Consider the following 14,925-nt stretch of genomic DNA (forward strand, 5'->3'; position numbering starts at 1 on the left):
TTTTCATAATTATATAAAGAGCTTTTTTTTATTGAAATCCAATGAGACAACACTGCTCTGTTAAACAACAGTCAGATGATATATATAAAAAAGAAGAATACTGGTCATAATAAGGCAAACGCTTCAGCTTTGTAACACTCTGAAATCTTTTGGAGAGGTCTGTAACACTTTCACACACAAACAGTTTGATTCAGCATCTGTTTCTCATTAACACTGAACACCATCAAAAGGCTTTTAAAATGAAAGGGACTTCCTGCTCAGCTGCGGTATCTGTGCGAGCGTATCTTGCGGCTGAGGGTTCGGGCGATGCGGTCGACGGCGTAGCTGATGTGTCCCTGCTTCTTGTCATCTGCAAGTGACAGGCCCTCGATGTTTCCGCTGTACCACAACACCCATCCGGCCAGAGACACGAGTAAAAACAGGGCTCCTGAGCGGAGGACACAGATTCATCATTTTTTTATTACTAGGTCATGGAAATTCATCTAAACAGAACAATTACAACCCCAGCCCATTTAATGATCTAGTCTTGAGAAAGAAGCAAAGATTATCTCCTTAATAAAAATAATTTAAAAAGATGTAGAGCACGTGTCGTTTTAAGCCTTTTTCTGTAATAGTTGATTTCCACCCACAAGTTTTCTCATGTTTTTGTGTAACATTTTATCTCCTCATCTATTTTGTTGCAGTTCTATCATAAAGGTCACTCTACTCCTTTCTTGTGCTCTGTACTTCTACTGCACAGTAAAAGTTCAAAAGCTGTTTCATATTTGTAGAGTCTGGCATTTGTTTGACTTTGTTGCAGTTTAGCCTTTGATATTGTCTGATATTCCACATAACTGATATTTACATAGTTTGCACGGTTAAGACCACCTGGACAAAAATCACAAATCACCAGTAAATGGTAATTACATCATTGGTGTCATATATGCAGTTGGCTGGCACATTTTGACGGATGCATGAATGGATGAGTGGATATTGCAGCCCAGCTTCCAGCCAGGAAAGAATCTGCAAATAAACTTTGCAGTTATTCTGAAAACAGCTGACTCGACTATTTTCACTGCTGTGAGAAATCTGCTTTTGAAGCTCCATCACTTTGAGATTTGGCTCAGAGAATCACATTTTGTCTGTTCCCTGAAGGTAAATGGAGACATGGCAGTCTCTCTCCCACCTCTCTTGAAATTGTCTGCCTCCAGCATCAGCTCCCTGTTTGGCACCATTGTCAGAGTACTAGCTTTTTAGCTAGCGGGTGCAGAGGAGCTGTTGTGTGTGTTGTGTGTGTGTGTGTGTGTGGTGTGTGTGTGTGTGTGTGGTGTGTTGTGTGTGTGTGTGTGTGTGTGTGTGTGTGTGTTGGTGTACAGCTACAAATATGCAGACAGCTATTCACTGAGTACCTGAAGTTATAATAACTTTTGCAGAGAGCTAATTTTGATGCTTTAAAGTTCACAGAGATGTGCAAAATTCCTTCCTCTGCTTGTGAATTATGTATATGCTGCTATGACTGTGAGTTTATATTAATTCCATAATAGACCCATTTCTGTAATATACTTACATATCTATATTATTGCTAATATATATTGTAATATATCTATATCACTAAAGCACTTCTGGATGGATGCAAACTGCATTTCGTTGCCCTGTACCTGTGCATGTGCAATGACAATAAAGTTGAATTCTATTCTATTCTATTCTAATTCACGCTCCAGTTGACTCGTCACTTCTGTTTAATGTCAACCCACTTCTGTTTTTGATTAAGCCACACAAGCATACCAGAGTAGACCAACACGTCTCCAAGGTCCCTGTCTTGGATCTTCAGATTGGCGAAGACCCCCACCAGCAGAGCGGCTCCACCCACTACATCCATAAACACGGCAAACGCCAGAGCCAGTTTACAGTGGGACAACCCAGTATATTCGCCCATTATTGAGCTGGGAGGGAGGAGGAGAGGAAAGACTGTTACAATCTGACAGAACCACAGGTGAACTAAACCCGCTACAGGATCACTGATGCTTCCACATGTACTAGTGGAAGAATGATTCACGTTAACACTGACAAAATTAAACATATTAAATGTTTAAATTAAATGTTGTAAATACACAGAATTCAGACATTTACATTCTGATCAGAGTTTAGATTAAAGCTAAATACATGGGACAGAGGCCTAGAATCTGAAATGTCAAAAGAAGGAGGGACTGCTTTCCTGATTTGGTCTCTGAAAGAAATTTATGATCCTGGTCTATGAGAAGCTGTAAATACAATATCAGTCTCCTACCTGCAAAACTGGCCTCCAAAACCTGCTGACAAAGATGACACATTCAAATATTTTAGGGATTTTGAGCATCAGTGATTCTGTGTTAAACTGAACACCACTCCTGAGCGTTCTTAATCATAGAGTACCAGATAATGGTACCAGATAATATGAAGGCTCTAGCTCAAGTGGTTAACTAGATAATTATATTTTAAGATAGCCTTCCAAAGATGATTTCCTAAAAGACAAAACAAAACTGTTTTCCTTCATTAGAAAGCTAGGGACAGTAGGGACCTGAAACTTTCTACTAGAACAGTGTCTTTCAGGCAGAAAGACGACACTAGCTGCAGTATAATAATGTACCACAGAACCAGAAGCAGTAGGTTATACATGATTCGTGACTGAGTCTGCTTTAAAAACTGTCTCAGTTTAGTTTCAAGATGATCCCTGTTAGAGGCAGTTTAAGTTCTGGAGGTAAGAAGATCCACATCTCCGATGACAACCTGCAGCTTCCATAGATGCTCCATGTTACTGAACCAAAAGCCTTAAGAGGAACCACGAGGTTACTGTGTTAGTCACTGATTGTGTGAGCATCTGCAAAGTAATCTAAGATCGGCAAATGTAATAAAATACAAAACTTTACATGTTTAATTTCTTAAGACTATGGAAACAGTGTAATGTTATCAGCTTCTTATCCCAAATTTGAATTGCCTGCTCATCATAAGAGGGTTGATTTATGTGAAAGCTGCCTGTGTGAGACCCTTATAAGACTATACCAAACATATCAAATCAAACCAAAATGTATTGATATAGCAAATATTAAAAACAATAAAGTTAACCATAGTGCTTCACAGTCAGTAACGCAGACACACAGCTGCATTTTGAACTAACTGAAGCCGGTAAAGAGTACACTGTGCACAAAGGAGTACGGCGTCACTGTGTTTGACAGGAGGATTCAATCTTTTTGCAAGCGGTCAACTAGACCCAGAGCTGTTTCTGCCTGGTTTGTAACAGGAGAACATAACAATGTTCTCCTGGATTATGAACTAAAGTTAATTTAAAGACTTTCTTTCACACATAAACTTTGACTCACGTGCTGCTGTTGTCCGTTAAGTTATAAAAAAACAACGCCTCCGTAGACGGGTTTGTTCTCTCCACCGTGTTCTTCACTTCCGGCTTGATCTGCGCTCTTACTCACCTGCAGCCACCACGCCCTTCTGGTGACACGTTTCCGGTCCGGATTTCACCCTCTTCTTCTTTTTCTTTTCCTTTGCTTCTTGGCATTTTACAGCTTCATAAACGCAAAGAAATTTATTTTTAAAACGCACTTTTTATTGTTATAGTTTCACTGTATTTATTTAATGTGAGTGTTTTATTGATTGATAAAGAATAATAAGGGTCCCTTTTAACACTTTTTAGATATTTCTTTTAATTTGAATGGAAATCTTTTAGGGGGTAAAAAAAAACAAAAAAAACACCGCCCCTCTGCGCATGTGTGAAACAACTAAATCTGCGCGCGGTACACCTGTTCCCGCCAGTATAATCAGGTAATTGCCACCGGGAGTGTGCGAGGCGGGCTGTAGGGCCGCAGGTGTGGCTGGTTTCAGGTCATATTACTGAAGTATAACTGCGCACAGAACTACTGGAGACAAATAATAACAGGTTTATCCAAACACGCGGTTTATTACCGCTCTGTAGCTGCTGCCCGGCAGACCTCTCAGCCATGAATCCTTCCACCAGCAGAGAGGATGCAAGCCCACCAGGTAACAACATGCGGCCCATCCACTCACCCACAGCAGGCGTACGAGCGCCAGGAGTCAGACATTTAAACTTTTACACCTTCTCCAAACGCACTCTTTCTTTTTCTTCCCTGCACATGTTAAAAGAATGAAAAGTGGACTCGCCTTTAGCTTTAACGCAGCTAAAACCTGATCACAAACATTCCTGAGAAGCAGTGCTGGCTGCCCTTTTGTGTCCTGACATCACTTTTACTTTTAAATACACGGTTCTTGTTTGTTTGCTAGTTTTCTGTAATGACTGTTTTATTGATGCTCTGCTTCCTTCTTTTCATTTCACTCTTTGGGCTTTCACGCCGTTTTTCTAAAGCGTAAGCGGGCTACCAGGCTATGCGAGTAACCTCGGTGAGTTGTTGGTTTATTAACCTTAACAAGCGACTGATAAGCAGTAATTAATCTGCATTCGTCAACCATAAGAGTCTCTTTTTAAAACGTAAACTTTCGCTTCGTTATTTTGTTTCATATTATTATATATATATATATATTATAAATATTATGTCTTTGAATTTGGGTAGGACGTTAAGCTAGTAAAGCTAAAGGGAAAAGGTATGAGTTTATCAATTATAGCAAAATTCTGTCACTGCTACTTATTTTTGTATTATGCTTTGACTCGGGATTTTGAAAAACTGAATTTATTAATCTCTATAAAAATGACTTTTTAATTGAGAGCATTTCCTAAATAAAGCACAACCTTTGGGGATGAGCAAGAGAAAATAAAGTTGTGGCTGAACGTTGAAACCACAGAATTATTACTAATGTGGCCCAATAATAACAATAATTGGGTGTGTGTGTGTATATATGTATATGTGTATATGTATATGTGAATATATTATATAATAATAATTATATAATATTTTAATATAAATTTATATTATATTAAAAAATTATATTTGGTGACTTGTAGTCAAGGTGTTTGGTTAATTGGTGATTCTAAATTGGCCATAGGTGTGAATTTGAGTGTCTGTGTCAGACAGCTAAATTAATAAAATAAGCACTAAGGCCTCCAGTGTGGACTTAGTGTTTGTGTATGAAACAATAGATGGTAGACAGAGAGACACACTCTTGTTGTGTGGAATATCACCTAACATATTAAAATATTCATACTGATAATATTTATTAAAGGCAAGATGGAAACATTTTTCACAGACTTCAGGTTTATTAGTTACTATTTTTGAGATTTTTTCCTTTTTTCTTTTTTTATGTCAGAGCACTACATGCCCCAGTCATCATTAGCAGCTGCAGCATCATCTTCATCAGCAGCAGGAGGAGGAGGAGGAGGAGGTTTATATCTAAATGCCTACGAGGTCTCCTTTCCCCTGGAGGAGAATATAGAACGACCTCCTCCCTATCACCTGAACCAAGGCCAGCAGATGATGGATGGTATGTCACTGAAAATGTTTGTAATTCCCAAACAGTTGATGCTTTTGTTAAATTCTTTGACCAAAAACTAGAAAGAACAGCTTCAATCACATCCCGATTGATTGTTTGATTTTAAACACATGGTGCTGGTTTATAGAAGCAAAACTACAAACATGTCACTGTCCAAAAACATTTCGACAAAACATGTATTTTTTGGCTTCCTGGTATAATACGTATTCATAAACTGTTAACTTGAGATATGTATGTATGTATGTATTCATTCTTTCCCGTCTTTTCCCTCGTCTTCCTCCTCCTGCAGAGCCAGTGGTGCAGGAGCCTCCTCACTCTCAGTACAGCACCTTCATCCTGATCTCTAACCTGCGCGCTCACCTCTACGTCACTCTGGAGAAGAACGCCTGGCTGCAGAAGCGCATCGAGGAGCTCGAGGAGGAACGCAACTTCCTGCGCTGCCAGCTGGACCGCTTCATCGTCAGCATGAGGAGTCCTGAGGGTCAGGCTCGTTGACTCTCACCCCATTTAAAGTTTTCAGAAATAAAAAAGCATTTGATTTTGTGTTTTCCCAATTATAGAGTGGAGCGGGGATGCCCAGCGTGGTGTGAAGATCCAGCCTGCCAGCTCTCCTTCCCCTCCGTCCCCCATGACCACCAGGTCCGGCATGACCCTCAAACGCATCCAGGGATCAGGATCTCGGAGCCGCCGCAACGCTGGTGAGGAAGATGCTGACACACGTATGTAAATGAATATGTTCTAAATGCTTAACTTTAAAGTAGAGAAGTCTTTTTGTCATGTTTTTGTTTTGTTGGGGTTTTTGTAGCTGTAACCAAGCAGGAGTTTCATGTGGAAGAAGACAAATACTACACCGAGGACGAGTATGTGGAGGAAGAAGAAGAAGAGGAGGAAGAGGAGGAAGATGTGGACTCTTCAGTAGAGAAGGGGATTAGGAAGAAGGGCAGAGGGCGGGTCAGTGGAGAGCCAAGGATGAAGATGAGGAGGGTCTTCAGGATCACACACGGGAGGGAACGACAGAGAGGTGAGAGTCATGTGACAGAAGACATGATGTAATATAACTATAATTCACATAAATCCTGTTTTGGTTCTGATGTGAAAAGTTAAAAAAACAAAAGTTGTGTTAAAATCCAGAACTCTGTTTTTAATCCCAAAAACATTCTTATCCAAACTCCCCCATGTTGTCAAATATACATAATATGGGCTCGACTTGCATTTCAAACCCCAGCTAAGAAGTCGTTATTAGAAACTCATCATTCTGAATCAGCAGGAAACAAAAACGCTACAACAACACTGTGCTGGAGCCTCAGCCTCCTGTCTATGACACACTTACTTCACTCAGCATTTTATGTTCCTTCCATCAGTTAAAGACCCAGACGGGGTTTTGATCCGTTACAAGAAGATCCTGTCCACCTACCAGCGGGTGAGGAGCATGTCCAGAGCCTTCCAGATCCACGGAGTCGACCGAAACACCATGGCCTCCACCTCCCCCATCGCCGAGTTGCTGCTGGTGGCTCCAGAGAAGGTGAGGACTCCTCCGATTTCCTGTTTTATTGAGCTGTTCTTTCAACTAAGTAATTTGAAGAAAAAGAAAAATAATTTGCAATCTGTATTGTATCTGTGAATTTCCACTATTTCTTTTTTAAAGTCTACATTTTAAGGAACTCCAATGATTCACTCTAAGTTTATCACACTTTCCAAGTAAAGCGCTTAGACTCAAGGGGACGTTTCCATTAAAGTTTCTAGTGTTGAAATAATTCTTTGCATGTAGGATTCTCTAAAAATAAGAAAACTTGATAGGAATAACTGCATAGAGCTTCTGTTTGCATATTATAAAACTGAAATTATTTTAGAATCCGTGAACAGTCCAACATTTCCTGCAGGTGTCAGAAGTCGGAGAGTTTGAGGCGTCGAAGGAGAAGCTGTTGGATTACGCCCGGAGGTGCTACAAGACGATGGATGACGAGACGCACGCCAAAGTCCAGACCATGAAGAAGACTCACAAGCTGCTGCCCATCTCCTACAGGTTCAGAAACTGAGAGCGGAGCGAGGCGGGCAGCAGGACTAGCTGGTGGGAGCTTTCTGCACTTTGTTCTCATTTTTCTTAAAGTCAGAATATATAATAGGATGTGAGAAGATTAAATGCCAAATTACAGGGCATATTCTGATTTATTTATTTATTTATTTTCATTGAACTGCTTTATTTATGTTTTTGTTTGTTTTTCCTTGTGCAGCTATTACAATTGAGAGTAGTTTTTTACTCCTCTGAGCTATGACAGTGTTTCACACTGAAGACTGAAGTACTTGTTTTTTGGGGGGTTTTTTTGTTTTTGTTTTTTTGCTTTACCCTAAAAATTAACTGAAGAATTAAAAAGAGAGAGCGCATATGTTGTTAATTATAATAACTCATCTCTGAGGTATTATAATTTTCTTGAGGGAACTGTCTGATTCATCAGTACCTGCAGATATTTTATAGAGCAGGTATAAGAGACAGAAGTTCGAGTAAATGTGCCTCAAATTTTTGTTATATAAGAGAGAAATATTTATTATCTTTATTTTTGGCTTAGTGTTTGATTTTTTCCTTTTGCACTGAAATGATGTACATGGATTTTTGATGTTTCATTAAAAAAAACTTTATTCATTGATGTGTTTCATACAAAAGTTGTTTAAGTTAAATGTGAAAGTATTAACGGTAATGTGAATTTTTTTTCTTTTTTCAATTCTGATAACATAAGATGTAAAATACAATACTGTACAATAGATTAAATAACCTTAAATGTATTAATGTATTGTTTTCCTGACTCTGACTCATTTGATGTAATGAGGCTGACAAAGTGACAACGTGCTGAGCTCAGTGTTTACAAACAAAGTCATTAAGAGCTAAAGATATCAAATTAGACTTAAATGTTTTGCTAAAAAGATGTTATCTAAAAAAAGAAAAATTAGACTTGCAGAGTCTAGCGCCCTCCAGTGGAAGAATTTGGCGAATTAGTTCATTAATAAAGAGAAATTGTTATTAGGGATCAATGGGATCCAAAACATTTAATATTGATCCGGGCTCAAAACATAAAAATCTTTTCCCAGTTTTTTTTCATGTACATCTAAATGTATATATTACATATGGGTTTATTATAGGTCTATTTTATGCTCCACATCATTTGGGATTTGCTTGTAATTTTATTTATTTTATTTTTTCACTAATCTAATGATGAAACTGACCTCACAGCCCGTTGTTCACCAGTGGGCTAGTTTCAGTCATTATGCAAACTGAAGAAGGCTTGCTTTTTTTTTTTTTCTTCAAAATGACGCCTCTGACCGTAACTGCGTGTGTATAAGCGTGTAAAACCTGAACATAGTCAGATTAACAGTATTTTTGTTTCTATCTGCCATTCTGCAATTCATCTCATGTAAACAATAACGTGTAGCACAGCGTGACGTGAAAAAAGGCACATACCTTTGACGTTACGTGACGAACTCTGTATTCCTCGTCCACACGTAAACGCAAAAAAGGAGTTTTTAAAAAATCTCAGTTTTCGTTGATTCCAAACGCCGTTTATGTGGACGAAACAGCTGCGTGTTCAAAAGTACCCGTGTAGGTGCGGACGTAGCGTAAAAGATTTAGTAGTTTATTTTATTACTACCTCCTGTAATTTATTGCAGATTAGGCTACTTGTATTTGCTTAATTGTTTGCAAAATGTTTGAGGTGTGAAATAAACCGCAATGGAGCAAAATATGGGTGCGTGTGGTTGGAGGATGTGTTCGTGCGTGCGTGTGTGTGTTTTACATTTTTCTTGTAAAACAAAGGGGGGCCTGGCAAAAAAAAGTTTGGGAACCACTGCACTGATCTATGAGCCATTCAAGCATAAAAAGGCACCAAACTCAAGAAATAGTTCAGTTTTGTCTACACGCAAAGATCCCATTTTAAATTGTGTCTTAGACACTTTGTAACTTGCACCCTGTTGCAAAAACACACAATTTGTTCCCATTTCTTTACTTGAATCCTTCCAAAATGACAGCAAACATCCAGCAAAGACCTGAGAGATGCATCTGACTCTTCAGTTATATCTACTGTTCACTAAAGAAATGGTCTCAGTGGAAAATGGCTGTCAGGAAGCCATTCTTAGCAAAGGAGGGGGAAAAAGGCTGAGGTATGCCAAATTACACAATAACTCGAATGCACATTAAAGGCAACTGGTCTAAAGTAGTGCTGAATCCAATTTTGAAGGTTTGGCTACAATTTGTTATCAATATTTGCAGGAGTACATGGGAGGTCACAGGAGAGTTGTGGCTATGGGCATCTGTACAACATGGTGGAAGCTCTGTGATGGTTTGGAGCTTCATTTCAGCTGGTTTGTTGGAGATCCTATGAAAACAGGTGATATTGTAATAACTGTGAAAGCAGCTGGGAACAGCTTCATTTTCAGCATGACAGCATGGCTCAAGACTTTTGCACAGTACTGTATGTAATAATGCCATTCATTAAATTGTTATTTGCAATATGCAAAGAGGTCTCAGTTTTTTGACTAAGCATTGACTAAGCATTGAATTATGCAAAATATTCAAACTTGTACCCACTACAATAAACAGCTTGTATATGTTTATATTTATGTATTTATCTATTTATTTGTACAGTCACATGTATATTATAAACTACTCTTTTAGTTTTTAGCAGAAAAACAACATTATGATAAACGTTTACTGTCATGGCGTTCAAAATAGAAAAATATAAAATAAATGACAACTGCACAAACTTCATTTCCCACAAGACATTGCGGCACACAGTGGGTGCGTTTAGTGTCTGAGGGGGCGGGGGTAGGTCGTAAACTCAGTTTACCCTTTAACCTTTCTGAGCGGGCCAATCAGAGCGGGAGCTACGCTGGAAGTAGTAAAACCAGCCTGTTTGGACTGACAACCGGTTTCACCGAATAGAAGCGCGGGAGCCGCCTTCGGTGCCCAATCACAGTCGAGCTAGGCGGAACTCTTGTCCAACAGGGCATCGGAGGAGGAGGTGTTCCTGGTAGCCATCTTGGATGTGCGGAGTGATTGTTTAGCGAGAAGAATTGACATTTTTTTTAAAGGAAATAACCCTTCGTGGTGAATCGCTGAAGATTTAGCGGAGTGTGGCGACTGAGGAAAGCACTCGCACCTCGGAAAAATCCAGGTAAAGTGACGGTCGAGCCAGAAGTGATGAATTTGTGTGCCTTCCCCCTATTTTCTCTCTCCCCCCTCTCCAAATTGTGTCTCCCACATCAAATAGCGCAGCCAGTGGGAAGCTGCAGCTCTCGGTACTGCCAACAACTTCAAGTGTGCGCGTTTGCATTAGAGTCGGAACTTCCTCTGCCGAGCCGCGGTGTGTAACGCGTAGTTGAGTTTGTTTTGAAGTGTATGTGCTGGGCTGGAGCTGCTCTCAGAGTAATGATGCCCGCATTGTTTGTAAACATCCCGGGCTAACAAATACTACTCCCTCGGTGCACAAACGCCACCTGGGTGTCTGCTCAAAGCCTCTCAAAGAGCAGCCCGGCTGTCAGACACGGTCATAAAAGGCTAGGCGTCCTCTGTTGGTCCAAACTTAGTTCAGTGTGGACAGGAAGGGGCTGTCTCCAGATGTGTGCAGATGTGTGTAAAAAAACTAATGCTGGAGCTTATTTGACAGTGTTTCTTTATTGTAGGTTCAAGGTTCTTTATTTGTCTTTATTTGTAGTTCTGTTATTCAGACTAGGACTCAGTTACTAAACAGTGAGGCTCTTTTAAGTCGGAGTCCAGGTTTCCCGCAAAAGTTTTGATCCCAGAAACCGAGTAGAGGACAAAGAGTTAGCAAATAAGCACACACAGCTGGGAGTTTAGTTAGCTAAGGTGGTTTAATGTGAGATTACCTTTAGCAAGCATACAAAGTTCAACAGCACCACAAAGGCTTCAATCACCTATTAATCCCAAACCCTGAAAGTTGAACTTCCTACATAACTTGTCATCACAGAAATAGAATACAATTTTATTTATGCTGCACCTTTTAAACAACACAGTTTACAAAATGCTTTGGCAGACATACAGAAGTGGAATGATCAAAGTGTAGATTAAACTAAAAATAGGCAGCATACTAATAATAATAAACAAAACAAGGGAAAGCTGATAACCAGAAGGTAATCTTGTCTTATAAAAAAGTGTTTTAGGAAGACAGCCACCAATTTATCTGTTCTTTTTTATCAGTGCTGGCATATTTTATTTTTATTTCTTTCTGAAACCACTGATACTGCACTCTGGGAACTGGAGTTTTTTCAGGGATTTTCAAGGCTCATCATGGAACACATATAGCAGCATTGCTCTGCATTTTAAAGCATGGAAGCCTGTGTTACTTTGATTAACACAGGTCACAAAGTCACAAATCACACAAGTGTTTTTAACTTGTTTTTTGGCCATTTCATAGGCAATAATGTACTTTACGCAGGGGGGTCTCTTTTTGAGGGGGTGGCAAAATTTGTCTTATGCAGGAAAACCCTCGCTTTGCATGCCGGAGTCACCTGGAGTCCTTTTTTAAAATTTTTGTTTATACACTGACAAGCGTTTGGCGGTTTCTCAAAGAGGTTTTATCCACCTCCAATGGAAATTCCCTTCTTCCAGTGCTGCAACAAAATGCTTTTATTTTTTAACCGCTTGGTTCATTTGTTTTGCAGCTAGTAAAGCATATCACATATTTTTTGTTTTTAAATCAGTGGTTCAAATAAGGTACTGTGTGTACCAGTCATGCTTAAAGCTAAAGGCCTTCTTCACATAAAATGGCCTTTGGATCCACACATGGATAACAAAACCTCTGGAGAAATACTTTTTTCCCACTCTGGAAGTTTATCGGGATGTAAAAGGTGATGACAGTGCCGTTTGTTTTTTTCCCTCTATGTGCCTTGTATCACTCGGCATCTAAACTCAAAAACTAAAGGTGTGCAAATCTCTGACAGTGTCACTTTAGCCACAGGACAGGAACATAAAATAAAATTGTAAAGGACATGTGCTCCATGCCTTGAATGAGTGAACAATGATGAAACAAAGTGTGGCCTTTGTGAATCCATAGATTTCTCCCTTGTAACTGGGGATCAGTACATCTGTAGTAAACCTATGCTGCAGAGACCTCTATAACCTATATGTGCACCTACTTAGAAACATAATTACATATCATGTTGACACAGCCCACAGCTACTGTAATTGGCCTGTTCAGTACCTTGGACTCCTCCTTTGCATTTCAGCTACTTTTGTGTTGCAGTTTTTAAATAAATCGGCGAGATTATAATAATCATAGCCTCAATGTAAGGACTCTCAGATGTCAGCAGTTTCAGGAGGGAGGGATGTGAGGGAATGTACAAAGAAGTTGAAAAAGTTGAGGGTCAAATATGTTTGCCTGTAGAAAAAAAACCCATCACAAAAGTCCCAGCATTTTTTTCTATCAAGGCTGGCACTGCATCTAAAATACCAGGACACAACCACAAGGTAATTAACGTGTAATGCACCACATACAAGCATGAATGCCTGCAGGCGCGTCAGCATAGGTTATGTTATAGGCTGTCATTGCAGAAGGTTAAAACAGCTGTAAGAAGTCTTCTGTCATCATGTGGTAACCATAGACAGCCATCTTTAAAAACATTTTACAAGCGCTATACAAATACAGGCCATTTATCATTACCATGTTTTTTTACATTTTCCAGATATCCAAATATTGACTGCAAAGTTTTTATGTTTTGTACTGCAAATGTAATAATGTACCAAATACTGGTGGTCAGTCTTGGTTGTTAATTATCTATATCGTCCATGAAAAAGTCATGTCAGTTGATTACTAATGTGTCCTTTGAGACAATAAATAGTGATATTGGCTGCCTCTTCAATGAGTTCCTCATCCCGTGGATGGACTTGGACTGCAGCTGGTAGCGGTTGATCGTGTTCTGCTCTATAGCCTCTGTGAGCTCAGAGTAGGAGCACCAGTTGTTCACTTGCTTCGGGTTCTGATTAAGATAAGATAAGATAACCTTTATTAGTCCCACACGTGGGAAATTTGATTAGCGATGCTTCAGCTTGCGGTGGATCTCCAGATTAGTAGAACAATCACCAGTTGGTGGGGTTGGAGTTAGGGACTGGATATTTATTTGGTTCTGACTATAACAGCTGGATCTGATGTCAGTGATGGCTGATGCATTCACTTCAGTTCTGTGTGGTTCTGTATTTACTTCAGTGCATGACAGTAGCTGCTAGTGACAGAGCTTACGTAGCATGGAGGAGGCTAACAAAGCAGCAGCAGTTCGGTGGTGTTTCATGGCTGGTACACCGCAGCTTTTCTTTGTATGTTTGCAAAACCTTTTTTATTTAACTGCAGACTGTGGTTAAAGTAAGCTGATGACGTGACTGAAAAGTTCAGCTGAGTTGATGCATTGGCTTCAATCTTTCACTCTTATGTTTGGTCATTATATGATGTTGAAACTAGAGTGATGTTGGTTTGGTTTCACAATGGTTAGAAAGCTTTTATTACACGTAGGGTAACATAAAGCGGCTCAACTCAATTAGAATTTTTTCACTTCAGCTGTTGTCTTGAACAAAAAGAATGACTTGCAGTCTCTTCCTCTGAGATGGAGCTTATTAATATAACTCTGCTACTGGATCAGTACCCTGTATCAGCAGATAGCCACAGGCAAGGTGTTTGAAGCCTACTGAAAATGGAAAAAGGTAGGCTGCATGCATTTTTACCATGCAATGCTACTGCCAGGGAACATTTGCTAATCATCATTAACCAAAGAGTTAGAAGAATGCATGCTACCTACCTGACAGAACAGTAAAAGGTGTCAGATGGTACTCCACAAACAGAGAAACATGCAAAGAGAAAAAAATCTTGTGTGGTGCACCTTTAAAAAGTAAATTGAAACAAGATCCAATGCAAAGGAGCCATTTTTGTTTTTGATTGTGATTAAATGTTCATCTCCTCCTAATTTGCACTTTAAGAACAGGGGTCAAACCTGCTGCAACAAGAGCCTTCACTTCTTGTCTCGGACACACTTCCTGCAACACAAATAAAAATGTAAATGTTTTTTCTGTAGCTCTTAGTTTCACTCAGCTTATGTGTCAAAAGAGCATCACAAGCAGTAGCGGTGCCAGCGTCGTCACATATGCCTTTCTTTAATGGCTCGTGTCTGAACCTGACAAGTGGCGTGCTGCTAGTTTGTGCCTTAAAGCTGACACAGCATCTTCTCAGCCTCACCTCAGGCTGCTCATTAATAACATGTCTGCACCGCCTGTCCTTACTTGACTTTGTTAAGTGTACTTTGGTCGCTTTCTGAGGCATGAGGATCATCTTCTCAATTTGATGGGTGTCCAATCAACGAAGCAGCTATTATGTCTTTGAAGTTAGAATTTAAATATTTCAGGATCTATATTCATCTGTGTGTGGCTTTTTTCGATTATGCTGCTTATCATAACGTTTTGGCTTCTTAACCTGCTAGAAAATAGAAAAGAAATTTATTTGTTTTCTGTTT

At 39.6% G+C, this 14,925-nt stretch overlaps 3 protein-coding genes across 7 annotated transcripts in view; 2 read left to right on the forward strand and 1 right to left on the reverse strand.

The window, feature by feature from the left end:
- tmem238a (transmembrane protein 238a) lies at window positions 1-3,462 on the reverse strand. 3 transcript variants are annotated; one of them, XM_005933734.3, is made up of 4 exons: window positions 3,336-3,442; window positions 2,267-2,288; window positions 1,765-1,922; window positions 1-427 (listed from the first exon to the last, which is right to left on the reverse strand). In XM_005933734.3, exons 3-4 carry the CDS (start codon window positions 1,913-1,915, stop codon window positions 258-260), a joined length of 321 nt encoding a protein of 106 aa, XP_005933796.1. In that variant the 5' UTR covers window positions 1,916-1,922; window positions 2,267-2,288; window positions 3,336-3,442; the 3' UTR covers window positions 1-257. The 3 variants fall into 3 exon arrangements, with proteins under 3 accessions (XP_005933796.1, XP_005933797.1, XP_005933795.1); XM_005933735.3 differs by having other exon boundaries at window positions 2,267-2,291; window positions 3,336-3,440; XM_005933733.3 differs by lacking the exon at window positions 2,267-2,288 and having other exon boundaries at window positions 3,336-3,462.
- Window positions 3,463-3,758: 296 nt separating this feature from the next.
- ccdc106b (coiled-coil domain containing 106b) lies at window positions 3,759-8,179 on the forward strand. Of its 3 annotated transcripts, XM_005933738.3 has the most exons (8): window positions 3,759-4,005; window positions 4,349-4,383; window positions 5,245-5,418; window positions 5,717-5,908; window positions 5,988-6,146; window positions 6,233-6,448; window positions 6,789-6,949; window positions 7,308-8,179. In XM_005933738.3, exons 3-8 carry the CDS (start codon window positions 5,253-5,255, stop codon window positions 7,461-7,463), a joined length of 1,050 nt encoding a protein of 349 aa, XP_005933800.1. In that variant the 5' UTR covers window positions 3,759-4,005; window positions 4,349-4,383; window positions 5,245-5,252; the 3' UTR covers window positions 7,464-8,179. The 3 variants fall into 3 exon arrangements, with proteins under 3 accessions (XP_005933800.1, XP_005933798.1, XP_005933799.1); XM_005933736.3 differs by lacking the exon at window positions 4,349-4,383; XM_005933737.3 differs by lacking the exon at window positions 4,349-4,383 and having other exon boundaries at window positions 5,988-6,125.
- Window positions 8,180-10,428: 2,249 nt separating this feature from the next.
- The window catches only part of cnot3b (CCR4-NOT transcription complex, subunit 3b), a 44,390-nt gene continuing 39,893 nt past the window's right edge, over window positions 10,429-14,925 (forward strand). The window contains exon 1 of the mRNA XM_042225305.1: window positions 10,429-10,586. The gene's annotated coding sequence lies outside the window, so the exon portion shown is untranslated. The remainder of the gene's footprint in view (window positions 10,587-14,925) is intronic.

Source organism: Haplochromis burtoni, unplaced genomic scaffold (genome assembly GCF_018398535.1).
Source record: "Haplochromis burtoni strain Fernald_Lab_line unplaced genomic scaffold, NCSU_Asbu1 Contig_168, whole genome shotgun sequence".
Classification (NCBI taxonomy): Eukaryota; Metazoa; Chordata; class Actinopteri; order Cichliformes; family Cichlidae; genus Haplochromis; species Haplochromis burtoni.